At 24.7% G+C, this 17,407-nt stretch overlaps 1 protein-coding gene across 1 annotated transcript; it reads right to left on the bottom strand.

The window, feature by feature from the left end:
- Nucleotides 1–875: 875 nt before the first annotated feature.
- Nucleotides 876–6,429, bottom strand: LOC129611598 (phosphoribosylformylglycinamidine synthase). The gene is made up of 5 exons (XM_055524809.1): nucleotides 6,281–6,429; nucleotides 4,804–5,479; nucleotides 4,233–4,736; nucleotides 3,910–4,170; nucleotides 876–3,843 (listed from the first exon to the last, which is right to left on the bottom strand). The coding sequence occupies exons 2-5, from the start codon at nucleotides 5,384–5,386 to the stop codon at nucleotides 1,121–1,123; spliced, it is 4,071 nt and encodes a 1,356-aa protein (XP_055380784.1). The 5' UTR covers nucleotides 5,387–5,479; nucleotides 6,281–6,429; the 3' UTR covers nucleotides 876–1,120.
- Between the last annotated feature and the right edge of the window lie 10,978 nt (nucleotides 6,430–17,407).

Below are 17,407 nucleotides of genomic sequence, written 5' to 3'. Positions count from 1 at the left end.
ATTTAATTACGATTTCAGATGCTTTGAAATCCTTCCTTTAAATTCATGAACTTAGAATCAAATTTACTATCTTATCAGCTGTTTTTTTTTCAATTAATCCTTTTTCGAAAATGAATTCCAAAATTAGATCTGAAAATTCTTAAAAAACTATTTCACAAAATGCTTTATTGATACCATTTTCCAATGATTAAAATATGCAATAATTTTAAGTTCCCACTACTTTATCATATTTGTGAATATTTGAATTTGCAAAATATTCGGTAATAATAACATTTTATAAAAAAAAATACATTAATATCGAATAGAATGCAAAAGTTTTAATAAAGTTTTTGTATTCACGAAAATTAAAAATAATTTAGATTTAGTTTTTACAGCATTTGAAAAGCATAAAACTTTTGATGTTACTCTAAATTACCAAAGCTCTATAATATGATTGAATAAATCTGAATGAAATAAATCATAAAATACTTTTTTCAAAATTGTATTTACAAAAGTTGTTTATCAAAAATAATCAAAAACATGGTATTATGAAAATAATTAAGTTTTATAAAAACTCTGATTTGTAATAAAATAGATAACAACTGAAACGGTAGAAAAATTCTATTATTTTATATGTTTGTCTATTATTTTAATGAAATTGGTTTTTCAATAAAATCAGTGATTTTAAAATACTATCTGTTATAACAAATAGAAATTGTAGAAACTACAATAAATAGAAATTTCTTTTGTAAAATTCTGAATTTTAATTAGTCGGGATTAATTTAATTCGGCTTAATTGAGAATACAAATAAGCCTTTGTACAATATACATTAATAACAATTTCAAAATACACACCATTACCGAAAAATGATATGAAAAAGTGTATAAGAAAATAATTTTAATTTTAAAAAATATTATTCATTTATTTTCAATCAAAAAAAATATTTATATTATGTATACTCGAAGTAATTGCTAGAAAACTGAGATTACTCTAAATTGTAAAAATTTGAGAACTGATGTTCCAAATTTTTTTAATTGCCAATAAAATCTAATGTAAATATGTAATTAAAATTTTTAAATTAAATGTGAACATAACAACAATTTTTTTATTACTAAAGTTATAGAACAAAATATATGTATATTAATTATTTTCGCAACACCAAACATATGCATTATCAAACATTTTTTGCCAAGGACTTCTTTTCGGATTAAATCCGGGAGACTTGTAAGGCCATTGAAACATCAAAGTACATCTTTCTGGATGTGGCATTAAAGCTAAATGTCTACCATCTTTTGAACAAATTCCGGCTATACCTTCAGGACTTCCATTTGGATTCATAGGATATACTTCAGTTGAATCTCCATTGTCATCAACATAATTCATAACAATACATTGATTCGATTTCAAATCTTCTAAAACTTTTTGATTTTTAAAGGAGAATTTTCCTTCACCGTGTGCAACCCAACAACCTAAAACTGATTCTTCCATATTTTTCATCATAATTGAATTATTTTTTGTGATTTTCACTGTTGACCAACGACATTCGAATCTTCTTGAATTGTTATGCAACAGTGCTACATCTGGAACATCAACTATATTGCGTTCTTTAGCATTTTCATTTTCATTTCCAATCCAACCGATTAATCCCATAAGTTGACACCCATTACATATACCAAGTGAAAATGATTTTGGATTCTTTCTAAAATGTTCAAATTGTGGACAAATTATATCACTATACATTATATTGGCAGCCCATCCTTTTGCTGAACCTAAAGTATCTGCATAGCTAAACCCACCAGGGAAAATTATACCATGATATCGATCAAGATACGTTTTGCGAGTAAGTAAATCATGCATGCAAACATCATGTACTTCAAATTTCGAATTAATTAATGTAGCCATCATTTCTCTGTCACTATTAATACCTTCCTCACGCAAAACAGCGACTTTAATATTTTTACAATTTGAAAGCAAAGCTTCATCAATATTAGGATTAAAAGAGCAAAAATATGACGGGCCAACCCTATAATTTAAAGTATTATATTCTTCTATAGCACAATCTTTATCCATTTGAATTTTTTCAAGTTCGAAGCTTGTCCGTTCCCATTGCTTAAATATTGTTCGAAGATTTGTTTTTAGAATAGTTTTATGTTTTCCCAAAATATTTATTGGGGAATCTAATCCCCTTCCCGTTGATTGACCTATATGAATTGCGGGAATTTTATTATCTTCAAGTACTTTCGTAACTTCTTTGAAGTTGTCTTTAGAGATTTCCATAACCCAGCCACATTCTTCTGCAAGAAGTAATACTATTTCTGCATAACTTGATGGTAAACCTTCCAAATAGATATTTTTTAGATTTATTTTATCAATTACATTTGTCATATCGATTTTTAAACCACAAAGACCCCCAATAGCCATTTCGCAAAGACACACAAAAAGACCACCATCACTAATATCATGACCGGCTAAAATTTTCCCTTCTTTTAATAAATTTTGAGTAACATTAAATGCATTTTTTAAAACTGCTGTATTTTCTAAATCTGGGTAATACTGGCCTTGTTGGTTAAATGCTTGAGCAAATGCAGATCCCCCAATTCTAAATTTGCGTTCAATATGTACCCAAATAAGCTCACCATCAGCATTTGAAAATGAAGGTGCTTTAAGATCTGGTGTTACTTTAACGTAAATATTCGGACATGGTGCATATGTTGAAATTACTAATGTTCCAGGGGATTTGATAGTCCTGTCATCAATTCTTGCTGCCATGGATAGAGAATCTTTTCCGCCATCGACTGCTATATTTAAATCCCTCATTATAGAGCACATTTCAACACAAGCTTCGTACATTTTTGCACCTTCCCCAGGAAGTTTAGCAGCCCACATCCAATTTCCAGAACATTTAACATCTGAAAGTTCCGTGATGCCCGCGAATACTAAATTGGAAACTGCTTCTGCCACAGACATTCGAGCTCCTGACTTCGCTGATAGTAATCCTTTTATTGGCTGAGTTCCAATAGATGTTGCAATACCTTTATCAGTAAAATGTGAAACGGCTGTAATTGCATAGTCCGCAAGAGGTGTGTGAAAAGGACCTACACATTGTTGCTGAGCTATCAAACCGGTAACACACCTGTCAACTTTATTTGTTAAAAATCTTTTACTTCCTACTGCCATAACACTTAAAACTCTTTCAAATATCTCATTGTATTTAATAGTTTCGTCTAAATAGAAGGGGGTAAGTTTTATAATTTCTTTCGTAAGTTTATATTCTCGCTTAGGCATGTCGCCTAAAACGTGTTTTAGTTCCAAATCGAACGGAAGATTTCCAAGCTCTGAACGAAATTTTCGATCTAAAAATTTTTCATTTTCAAAATCGGCTTTCTGTTCTACTAAGGTTACATGACCATTTCCATTAACTATTCCGACAAAGCTAATGGGACAGCGCTCTCGATCACAAATTTCTTGCAAAAGTTTCCTATCTTCTTTGTTACACAAAATTGCGTTATTTTCTTGATATTCAGCACCCCAAAGTTCTAACGCCGTAATGGTAGGATCACCTAATTGAAATTCTTTAGAAAATATTGTTGCTCCTGCAAATCCGGGCTCAACTAATTCTTTTAATACATTTCCGTTCCCTCCTGCTCCTTGATCATGTATTGCTAGAATTGGATTACGATTTCCCATTTCTATGCAAGCCCTTACAACTCGATTAACTTTATTTTCCATTTCAGGATCTCCTCTTTGTACAGCATTAAAATCTAGTTCAGAACTATTATCTCCTTGAACTTCAACAGAGCTCGCAGCGCCCCCTCCAACGCCAATTCGATATACGGGACCACCAATTTTTGCCAGAAGCATTCCTAAAACATAATAAACCATCAAAACTAGTTATTATACTAAAATTACCTTATTCTATTTTCAGTCACCTTTACTAGGATCTATTTTTTTCCTCATTGTTGAATTCATTGTACCTAAACCCCCACTGAACATAATTGGTTTAACGTACTCATCTCGATCACCCATGCAATTTAAAACTCCGTAAGATATCGCGAAACCCGATATTACAGGTTCCCCAAATTTGTTACCGTAATCTGAAGCACCATTACTCGCTTCAATAATAATTTTTAAAGGTTTCGCAAAAGATGGTGGATAACTAAAGTTTTTATTCTCATATGGCAAATTATATCCTGAAAATACAAACAAAAATTACAATAATAAGTATACAGTGTTTCTTTGTAATTTTTGTTACCTGGAATGTTAAGAAGTCCAACACAGTATCCTGCAGTTCCTGCAATGCAAAGCCCACCTCTTCCAATTCCTTCAACATCTCTAATACGACCACCAGTTCCGGTGGTTGCACCACTAAACGGTGAAACGGCTGTTGGCATATTATGAGTTTCAGCTGTAAAAATCAAATCTGAATCAACTTCCGATAATTCCATAGGACCTGGATCTATAACACTAGTTGTTTTTAACGTTTTATGCCGAAATCCTTTAATAGCACTGCTATTATCACTAAATTTTATTGTATTATTCGGATTAGTTGTATTTTGTGTATCAATAATCATTTTTATCAAAGAACTCGGCTGAACCTCGTTATCAATAATCATTTTGCCACGGAAAAACCAATGTCTTGAATGTTCACTATTAGATTGTGCACAATCAAATAATTCTACAGAAGTTGGATCCCTTTTCAAAACATTTTTAAATAAATTTGTATAAAACTCGAGATCCCATTCCCCAAATGCTAAACCTAAAATAAAATGTTCGGATAAATATTAACTATTTTTCATATTCAATATTTTATAATTTTTTTTTACCTAATTTGGCATTTATTTCTTCAAGAGCTTTTCTTCCATTTTTCAAAACAGGAATTGTATACCATGATTCATGAATCTTCGGTAGACATTCATCAAAACTTTCTTTTGGCATATTTTGCTCTGTATATAGACATTCAGTCATACGATCACTTAAATGATCAATTAGTTTTTCGACAGATTCTAATTTTACAGCAGATTGGAAGATTATTAGATATCTTATCGATTTTTCTAATCTTCTAATTTCGTGAAGACCGATATTTTCACAAATATTTACACAATTAGTTGAGAATGGTGTTGAAAAGTTGAACCGAGGACCAATTTCAATTAACAATTCATTATTATTTACTTTAGAGAAATTACTAGTAGTTTTTAATTTATCCTCTTCCTGAACCGACTTTAAAAGCCATCGAAGAATAGTTTCAGTTTTTCTTTCCAATTTTCCATTTTTACTAACTTCAATATGATAGCATACTTCGACTTTTAAATCTTTAATTGTTGCCTCTACATGTTGTATATCTTTAAGAAGCTCATTAATTTTTTTGCAATCATAAGGTTCCGCAAGAAAAAATCTTTGTATTCCCATTTTTTTGCTTTAAAATTCAATTAAATTTAAAAATTAAATTTAATTCTGTTCAGTTGAAATACTTCTTTAAGACTGTTTGATGCGTTTTGCGGTCTGCAATGAAAAAAACAATATAAAATCATAAACAAACAATATTTGCTATAAAATGCTAAAGTGAATTCAATTTCAAATAAATAATGTAAAAAAAAAGACCTTTGGGTTATCATTAATATTGAAACTGAGACAATTACATTGATCTTATTTATTGAAAAGCATATCTTACGTCACCCAATTACGAATATGATTGAAAATATAATAATAATAACAAACAAGATTAAATTTTTAATTCGTTGCAATAAATATTTACGAATTTTTTTTTTTGTAAATCTCACTTATTTGTCTCTAAGGGGTAATCTGATATCAACATAGCTTCATATATTTTATAAAATAATTTGCATAAACAAACATAATGTGGGATAGAAAGTAAAAAATATGAAACACACGCTTTCATAAGTAGATGCAAGCCAATCAATGTACATATTATGTTGTAAATAGGTAAGTAGGTGTCTCACATGATTTAAAGCAAAGTGTAAAGCACCGAATAGTACATAAAGGTATTCTTAACATTTCCAATACTCATTTGCTTTTTTTCAAGTAGTCCAAATTTTCGTTTTTATTACTATAATACAATTTCTTATATATAAATTCTCAAAGAGACAACAACTATATTGTTAGAAACATTTTATCTTTGCATCTACAAAATATGTGTGTATGCATATCTTATGCATTTGTAACACTTGTTGCTTTATTTTTTACAAATTGTTAGACCCAGTTTTTGTTAATAAATTTATTTAAGAAGTAATCAATGAAATTCAAATTCACACAAAAGTTTCAAATGAACATTTACATGCTTACTTTCACATAAATTTATTTTTTATTTTTGCTTCCCACCACAGTATTAACAATAAAATTCTAGATTTACAAAAAACAAAAATGAATCTCACTGGATCTCACAAATTTTTGAATATACAAACTAAATGTACTTTGAATGGAAAATTTATTATGTCTTTATAACACAAAATCAAATAATAAACTGAACACTTACGACAATAAAAATAAAATTAATAAAGCTAAGCTTATCAAATTTTACATTGCAAATCAACTGCCATGTATTCCTATGTAAATTGTTTTATAAATAAATTATCTGTCAGCATACCACGTGCATATACACAATTTACGTTGACAGTCTGAAATCAGAAAGTAAGTAACAAAATGTCAATGTCATATGATTATAATACTGTCAGCCATTAAACTAAAGCTCGGCTTAAAATACAACTATTTTTCATTCCGTTAACAAAGCGTAGTTTATTATGCATTAAAATATGTATGTAAATATTTTGACAATCAATATTTGTAGTTATGTACACGACGACTTTTGACAACTGATGCAAGTAGTATACTTAAACAGTGTATGGTTTGAGTTTATTATTTTTTATACCTTCGTGAAATATTTTTATTTAAAAAATGTTTACATAAAAATTAAGATTGTAAAGAGAGCGGATAGCAAAACTTTTTATTAGTTTTTTTTTATTATTGTGATTTATGTATTTATAAAAGTGTAACGAGTGATTTCTAATGAAACCCCAATAGTATAATTTATTTTGATCTTGTATATAAGCATGGTATTTGGAAAATCAAAATTTAAATTACGGGTTTCTATATTGACCAGTCAATTACATCAGTAATTAATTAAGGTATTCATATTTTCGAATAAAATATTTATCAATAAAAGTTATTTGAAATTCTAAATAAAAATCCTTTAATGCACTTCAATACTCAAAATTACAATGATTTTACATTAAACTAAAAGCAAAATTCCCCAGAAAATAAAGTAATTTTTATTTTTCCCATCAGAATAATTAAAACATAATATGCAGAGCAAATCAATGGAATGATTATTATCAGGCGTAATTAAAGGTGCTTACATATGTAAATATAAGGTCAATTTGTAATTATATACCATAGTATACTGTTAATTATAAGCCAAAGAACCAAACTTATTTGCATAAATTACACATGTATATTTAAAAATTAATACGGTGTCTTTTACATTAATGCAAACAGATAACTTGTAAGTATGAGAGTCATTTTAAAAGAACTAAAGCTTATTTTTCTCTGAAATTTACCGAATACAAAATTATGTGAAATTTATATTCAGCATTTAATCCTCATCTGTCTTTTGATACACAATTAATGTACTTATACATATAAAAGTACTTTATATTAAAAAAAGTAAATACACTGAAGTTAATTTTAAATTTTAAAACTATATATGGATGTTTATAATTTTTCTGACTAATATAGGTAATACTAGCTTTCAATATACTAGAGGGGACTTAATAATGAAGGTAGGAAAAAATTAATTATAAGATATTTTTAAATATTCACAAATGTTATAAAGTTAAAAAGTTATATATTTTTGTTTTCTATACTATTATTAGCAAAACTGTTATACTGACATAATTACTTATATTATACTTTTAAAAACTTTAACTTATAATATCTTGTATGGTCTTGTATGGTATCAATTAGTATATTGTTTATATACGAACGTATATATCTGTCCGTCCGTGGAACGTATATCTGCCTATACCTTCCCAGCAATAATTCAATAACTAATTAAATTCAGTTTCACAAATGTTCAAATTTTCACATATGATTTATCATAGTAAATTTCAGAATCTTTTTTGAATTGAATGAAGTCGTGGCAGTAGTTTATGGTAGCTGCCATACAATTTCAAAAGTTATTTGATCATATATAATAAAAATTATCGAAACATAATTGCGTGTAAAATATGGCTCATGCAATTACCATACGTACTAAAAATTATTCTTTCGTACAGTTTTCTTTCGTATTAAAGAGATTTATTTTAATTCATATACTTTAAATTGGCCATTTTATATTTAAAAATTCTTAAATTAAATTTATGAGAACAGACTTCGTAAGTTTAATATAAATCAAAATTCAACAAATTTGATCCTTGTAACAGGGTTTTTATTTTCGAAATTAATCGAAAAATACACAGTGTTGTCTGGTTGTTGACAAAATTATTTTTTTTTTGTATAATGTAGATACACTTTCAATTTAAGCTTTAATAAAATAACAAAATCGTTATAAATGTACTATTGCTTGAGTATGTTAATGAAACTGCAAGTGTACTGTATATATACATAAACGCATTATATAAAATTTAATATTAGTGGAAAATTCAAAATAAAAAAATAACTTTATAATGCACATATCCTATGATATTATGAACTATTATAAATTGTTAACAATTTTTCATAATTTTCATTTTAAAATTGAGATTTTCTAAATTTCAAAATAATAACCTATACATACATATACAGGATGTCTGAAAAGTTCCCGTTCTTTTTTTTAAATATTTTTACAGCTTAGAACTGCTGAGCATGGATTAAAAAATCAACATTGTTAACTGTTCAGAGACGTTCATTAGAGTAGTAATAACAATATTTATTAAAAAATTTCCAATAAATGCTCAAAATTAGCTCCATTTGCAATAATACATGCACGGAAACACTTTGAAAAAATTGTTGACAATAGTCGCGCATTGTTCGATGATAATTTAATCATATAGTGACAGGACGGTCCGCTACGAGGATGCTCCGACGTGCTCCCCATCTCCTGGTAACGTTTTATGGCATCATAGACAATCATTTTTTTGTAACCAGTCGTCTTAAAAATCTCAACTGTCTTCATACCTGACCTGTGTAATTTTATAATAGCAATGCGCTTGTTATCGTGATTTATTTCTGGGCTAACAAAAAATAAAGACACAGTTAACAGGTACTACTTGGAGTAAAATTGCACGATTATCCAAGATAAATTCATTTCAGCTCTCAGATTATAATATTCATTGTATTCAGTATGTTTTTATAATTCACATATTCATAGTACAAAACGATTGCACTTGTGCACTTGATTATTCTTAAATTCTTATTTATTTTTGGATTATATTTTACTATACATATGTAGATAGTAAGAACCATGAATTTATATTTTATGAAAATATCATTAATATATGTATATGAATCATCTATAAACTAAACTTAGTAAAGGTCGATTATAATCATCTTTAACTAAATTTTTTCATAATTTTGTTTTTCTTCTTTTAAACTTTCTTATATGATTTGACATTTAATCCATTTTTATAGTATGACATTTTTGCATCACAAAACTTGTATAGATGCATACATATATACTTACTTATAAGAGTGTTATACTCCTTCTCATCCACGAGCACTCATTCTCATGTCTACTAAAATATTTTTTATTGTATATTTTATGATTTTTTTTTTTTTTATAAACTTTGAAATTGTTATAATAAATATTAAAGAAATACCATACTATACTAAAAAAAAAAAAATGAAAATAAAACTTTAAAATCCTTTTTACATGAGAATTCTTTGTACCATAAAATCACTAGCATATATACACATATATACCGTTTACTTCCTCTTCTTATATGAGTTTTATCGTTAATAATAAAAAGCGTAAAATTAAAAAAAAAAATTGTATATAAAATCTCATCAAAAGTATACACCATCATAATAAAGGATCATAAAAATGTGTAGTAGAAACTATCATAGAGAGCATTAGTATAGCATCATCGTTGTTGCATGATACATTTAATAAAAATCAAAATCAAAAATGGAAAAAAAAACACAAGAAAAATTTCTATTGAAATTTCTAAAGCGTTACAATTTATCCTTGAAAACCTTTCTTTTCAATCCCGTTTTTTCACTCTAAAATAATATTATAAAAAAAAAAAATTTTAATAAATACTATGTGCATATATTATTGCATAATAAAATTATTGTTAGTGCTTTTAAAAATAACACTGTTGCATTTTTTTTTTTATTACTTTCAGAACTGCATCCTAAAACTTGATTATTTAATATTATGGACGTAATTTTCTCGATTTTGAATTTAAAATTAAAATTTTTTTAAAATGATGTATAATGAACGTTTAATGTTAGTATAATGGAATACTCATGGGGTACCAGCTCATGGGTATTTCCACATTTCTTAAAAGCAGCTTTTGTGACCGAGTTATAACTTTATATCTGTTATATAATTATAAAAAAGCAGAACAAACAGACTATTAAACACAAAAGAAAACTGTATGTATGAAGGCTATATAGAAATGATGAGACAAAAATTGGGAAATTTCTATAAAAATATCAATAAATATATGATCTTAAGAAAGATTTTTTAAAAATTGAATTGAATCTTAATAATTGAAGTGATCAAATATTGAAACCTCCATAGAATTTTTTAAAAAGCCGATATATTTAAAATCAAATATTGTAATCAAGTACTTTTACAAATCCGAAAATAATCGCAAGAGCTTCATTTTCCTAAAAAAAAAAAATATTACACGAGAAAACTCACATAATTTATAATCTATATAAAAGAAAATAAATTATGAACATTAGACAATCAGATAATTTTTTATTAAAAATTTAGTTTACATAACATACCATTATAACTTCTCTTTGTATAACCCGAGAAAATAAAATTAAAGAGCATATTATACAGTGTTATATAACAGGAAATTATTGAAATTTGTGAAAGCTTACTTACATAATGATAAAAATTCATGAATATAGCTCATACGTGTTCAAATAAAATAAAGTTTCTCTTTCACATAATTTTAACATTATAAATAACTTAAACGATTCCATTTTATACAAGATTAAGTTCTATAATTAATACAAATTGTAAAACTTTTGAAATTTCGAATGTTCCTGATTAAATTTTTAAAAATATTAAAATGTTTTTTGTTTTTTTGGATAGGGTTTATTTTATTAAGTGATTATCTTATTGCAACACTCTATATTAAATTTTATTAAGTAAAAAAATATTTGGCGTTATCACGACTCCTACATATAGTCCCATTAAATTGATATTAAATCATGATGATTTTGTTTTTGGCTAAAATACTAATTATATATGAACTAGTATTTTAAGTAAGAAATAATTGAAATTTTTGAGAAATTATTAAATAAACTTGAAAATGTTATGTAATATTAAAAATTACTATAATTATTAAAATTTCTTTTCCATAAAATATTCTTGGAATTATTCCGGTGTTGATGAGGCATATGATTAATAAAATTAATTTATACTAAGTAAATGAATTAATATATTACACCATAATATTTATTAAAATTTATAATAAATATAATTTTTTGAAAAAAATTATGTAATTACAAAATATTCCTCTATATACAATGGGTGTCTAATATGAGTATTCTCTAATATTGAGGTAGATTAGATTAAGTTAAATATTATCTATGTACATACTCTTACACTTTTTGTTATTCTTTAATAAATAAATGCGAATAAATATTTAATTATTAAATATATAGAGAAATAAAATTAAACAAAGCGCATATATGGATGTAAGGAGTAAAATGAAATTGATTATACAGGGTATTCCGCAAAATTATTTGTCGTATGTCCAAACGAATCTTTGTACAATAGTTTGTGTAAAGAATTTCATATATGAAATAATAAAATAAAGTTAAATTGTTAAGATTATGATGATATTGTTTAAGATACCTAATATTAAAAATTGCAAATATTTTCTTAGCCTTGTTTGTAGTCCATTATTATTATTACAGGGATTATATGTAAACAGTACCTTAAATATAGTCGTATATATAAACAGTACCTTAAATTTTATCACATAATGTAAACTTACGTAAAAACCATCCAAAATTTGTTGAATGTATATATATACAATTTGCTTTTCTTTAGATTTCGAAAATTGATTTTATATACAATATGAAATGCATAACATCAAAATATTTTTTTAAGGCACAATATGCAGAACTAGAATACATCGTTAAATTTTGCATTTTTTTCTCATATACAATGCAAGCAAGAGAGTGTTTATTATTATACTCTCTTAATACTAATTCCGGATTATCTTAGTATAGAAATTTTCACCTTGACTTCAACTCTTTTCTACACAATAATTATTACAAAAAATAATGAACTTTTTTTATGAATAATGAACACACACATACTAATGAATGTTATATAATATGTTTACATAAAATACCATATAAAAATTATAATTCAGTTATTCTAACATTAATATTAAATTGTAAACAATATAACAAAAATATACAATTATTTTGTAAAAAAAAAAAGGGATAAAACAATAATAAAAATTATTGTTATATTATTTTAACAATAATAATTTCTTATTAATATTTTTATTATTATTATTATTTTCATTTTCCGCTCAAATTTCTATTATCCTTTTTGTTTTTTGTTTTTTCTTTTTTTTTGCGCTCAATATTATTTCGGACACAAAAATTTTTTATATTTAATATTTATTTTTAATATTCAGTTTTCAAATATGATTTGGTTAATATTATTACTTTTAATGAACGCAAATCAAATCAATTCAATTAATATTACAAATAATTCTTTAATTAATAAAATAAATTTTAATATTAATAAAGATATAGAAAATTTTAATGAATTTCTTCAAATTATAAAAATACAAAATGATTTATATGATTTTTTTAATATATTAATAATATGTGATCAAAATTTATATAATGAAAATAATATAAATTTAAATGAATTTTTTATTGGAATTCAAAAACAATTAATAATTAAACCAATTTTTTTAATAATAGATAATAATCATGGATATTATATAAATAATATTAAAAATCAATATAATATAATATTTAATAGAATTATTATGACAATAATTTTAACAAATGAATTTGAAAATCATTTTATACGTAATATAACAAGATCATATTTAAATTTATTACCATATTCAAGAATATTAATTGGAATTATTCCAATTAAAAATAATATAATACAAAGGATAATTTTATATAAACAAAAATTTTTAAATAATTTCTTTCAATCAATATGGAATAATTTAAGGATAATACACATTGGTATAATATTTATTTATAATAATAATAATAATAATAATAATAATAATACTACATTTAAATATAATAATATATTTTCAATTGAATTATATAAATATACACCATTTCCAAAATTTACTATTATAAATTTAACAAAATCATTATCAAATAATAATAATAATAATAATGAAAATTATAAAAATTTATATACTAGATATGTTCGTAATTTAAATGGATATGAAATAAGATCACCGATAATTGATGATTATCCAAGAGTTTTTACATTTATACGTAATAATAAATTTATATATGATGGTAGAGCTACAAGAATATTTATAAATTTTATTAAATTTATTAATGGTACATTTATACCAATTATATTACCAAAAGATGATAAAGGACAAAATATTAGTTTAAATAAAATGAATATATATGAAATATTTCATATGTATCAATTAGAAATTGGTCTTTTAACAACAGGACAACCAAATTTTACAACAAAATATCATATTGATTTTACATATCCATATTCGACACCAAAATGGTGTTTAATGGTACCATATAGTTCTGAAATAAAAGAATCAAAATATTTATTATTACCATTTAAAAATGATATATGGTATTTAATAATATTATTAAATCTTATATTTTTAACAATAAATGAAAAAATTATATTTAAAATAATGAATAAAAAATGTAATTTTATACAATCAATATTAAATTGTATATGTAAAATATTATTATTACCAATTAATTCATATAGAAAAAAATTAAATACAAATCGTATAATTATTTTAATAATTTCAATATTAGAATTTTTAATTGGTTTTATAATATCAAATTATTATTTAACATTATTATCATCATATTTAGCAAAAACAGTTTATGAAACACAAATAATTACATGGTCAGATTTAAAAAAATCTGAATTAAAAATTTTAATAATGGATCATCAAAATAATCGTTTTTTAAATGAAAATTATAATGTTACAAAAGATATACATAATCGTGTTATATCAAAAAATCGTGATTATGTATTAGAACATCGTAATAATTTAAATTTATCATATATATATGCAATTGATAGTATGAAAGCTGAATTTATATTAGCACAACAATGGAATTCATTAAGACCATTATTTCAATTTAGTAGATTATGTTTATCAAGTAGTTTTCTATCATTTCCAATACGTAAAAATTCACCATTAAAGGGTGCATTTCAAATGTATACAACAATAATAAGGGCAAGTGGTTTAATATCAAAATGGTTTCATGAAAGTTTTTCAAATGCAAAATTAGTTGGTCTTATTAAAAATATTAATAGAGAAGCACATCATAAACATTTTATGGAATTAGAACATTTTCGTTATGCAATTTATATACTTGGTTTTGGTTGGTTAATTGGTATTTTATCATTTTTAATTGAAATCAAATATTTTCATGTTATTTGTAATAAATAAATATTATTTTTTACAATTTTAAACTATAATATTAGGATTTTGGGCTTATGTTTCCTATACGAAAATTTAAGTGGTATAATGAAATTTTTATCGAGTAAATGTAAGTCGATAATCCTGGTAAATTTCTTAAAAAATAATTATAAAATACAAAATTAATATTTATGAAATAATTATAATTTGTACTATAACAGTTTTATGTACTATAAATAAATTTTTAATAAATTTTAATGCGCTTATAATTTGTGTATAATAATATGTTCTTTAAAAACTTAAGACTGTGATTGTTCGCATTAAGTTCACATGGATTGCACAGCAAGAATTTGCATATTTATGCATAGACCAGATCAAAATTAATACAAAAAAAATGTGCATATTTTGCGGCTTCAAAAGTAGATAATTGTATTTTAAGAATCGCGCAACCATAAAATGTATACAATTCGCAGCTTATAAAATTACCAGCTGTTAATCCTTTAATTCGAATTAATTCTTGTCGACTCTTCTAAGACAACCAAACTTTTATGGGTTATGGGGAAATATGTACTATGAGATTACATGAGTATGGGCTACTCGAATTTCTTACATTACCTATACTTACAAGAAGAAATGACATTGTCAATTATGATTTTATTTTTTTGACAAATAATAAATTTGTATTGCAATTTTATGTACCTGTATTTGTTATCTATGATTGAGTTCTTAAAATTTTTTGAAAAAATTTTAATAGTCACTATTGAATATATTTTTTTCTTGCAACCAGAATGATCATTTGATTTTAAAGTTGAATGGGCCTCATACTGCCCGTGGATCGCACTTTGCCGACAGCTGATTCAAGAGATATGTATATATAAATAAGCTATTAAAAATTTTATTTTTAAAGTTCTTCTCGTCACTTAAGAATGCTAGTTGTCAAAAAGCAATACAGTAGAAAATTTTCTTGTCCTATCAAAAACAATATATAGCGTCACTAAATATTAATTAATTTGCATTGCCAAGCTTTTCTGTATTTAAAATAAAATCGAAATCTAATATGCCAATAAATTTCAGAACTGTAACAAACAAGTATTTTTGGAATTGGAACTAATAAACACGTGATAAATTCAGCTGAGGGTCATAAGACCTACAAATGAGTTATTCTGAAAAATGCAACAACAAAAATTAAAATTTTGCATATTGGAATTTAATAAAATTAAAATTTAATTCGTAATATTTTTTTATTCTAATAGATGGGAGAGCAGAGTAGCAAATTGTCATAATTGTCATTTTTATTGCCAGACCATAAAAATAAAAAACTCTTTTTCTTAAAGAAATAAAATTAAAATTAAAAGTTATGAACGATTTGCAAATGAAGGATTTTTTTCCCCCCATTTTTATATAATTTAAACTTTAATTACTTTTGTCTTATCGTCACATTTTACTATAATATTTAGAGTATATAAAAAAAATTTAAAGAAATTTATGCTTTTAAAAAGAATAATTTTTCATTTTCCAAAAGAAAATGCACTCATTTCAAAAAATGAAATTAAAAAAACAAAAGAAAGAAGAGTAAAAATTTATAAAATATTATTTTTAATTAAAAATTTAATTTAAGTTATGAAAAAGTTGATAAACTATTATACGCCATTACTCATGAGAATCTTAAATATGAAGACTCTTCCTCATAATTTCTTTATCTTCACTTTTATACTACTTGCCAGTTATGTTGTCTAATTGCTACACACACATACTGAATATAATTATTACGATTATTATTAAATTATGCTGAAATTAGTCAACTTGATAATTATAATAATTATTATAATTAAATAGTTCACTTAAGATAAAATCACTGCTCAAGTGTTCTTTTTTCGTTTTGAACACTCTGCTCTCGAATATAAATTGCATTGACGTGTGGGTATATGAATGAATGTATGTATGTAAATTTTATATGTGTTTGTACCATTATTTTTTATTTTATAAATAAATTAATATTTTCCAGGATTCTAGAAGGATTTTATATATTATTTTTTTCAAAGTGAAAACTTAAATAAAACAAAATTCCATTTTAAACATCACTTACTTTTGATTTCGTGTTAAAAATGACGTTAATAGAATAGTAGTAATAAATCCATTTGGAGAATTGGACTCGAACAGATACTATGACTATATGTACAGATATGTAATTTTACCGTTATATGTCCAATTAAGTATATATTTATAATTTTATTGAGGTTTTTCCTTAAAATATTCAAAATTAGGCATAAAAAATTAATCAAAAATATTGGATTAATTCTTGTGTTGTAAAATGATAACATACTCGTATCTCCATTGTAACACACAAATCAATTCATTTATATATAACAAAAAAAAAAAAATATGAAAAATATTATATGAGAATGGTTATTGCGGTGACGTGATTTGATCATTGTTTTTAGCGTTTACGCGTATAAAATTTCAGTGCAGTATGCATTACATATTTTGATAAAAAAAATATTTTTGGTTATTGTTAATTTTTTTTATCATAAAATCCAGAATAAATTTACACAGGCTAGGAATCAATTTAAGCATATATAAATATTGCATTTTTAGAATTACACTTACCTTAAAGCGA

Source organism: Condylostylus longicornis, unplaced genomic scaffold (genome assembly GCF_029603195.1).
Source record: "Condylostylus longicornis isolate FDR11 unplaced genomic scaffold, ASM2960319v2 ptg000054l, whole genome shotgun sequence".
NCBI lineage: Eukaryota > Metazoa > Arthropoda > Insecta > Diptera > Dolichopodidae > Condylostylus > Condylostylus longicornis.
Note: the sequence above shows the minus strand (reverse complement) of the source record. Positions and strands in the feature narration are given on the sequence as shown.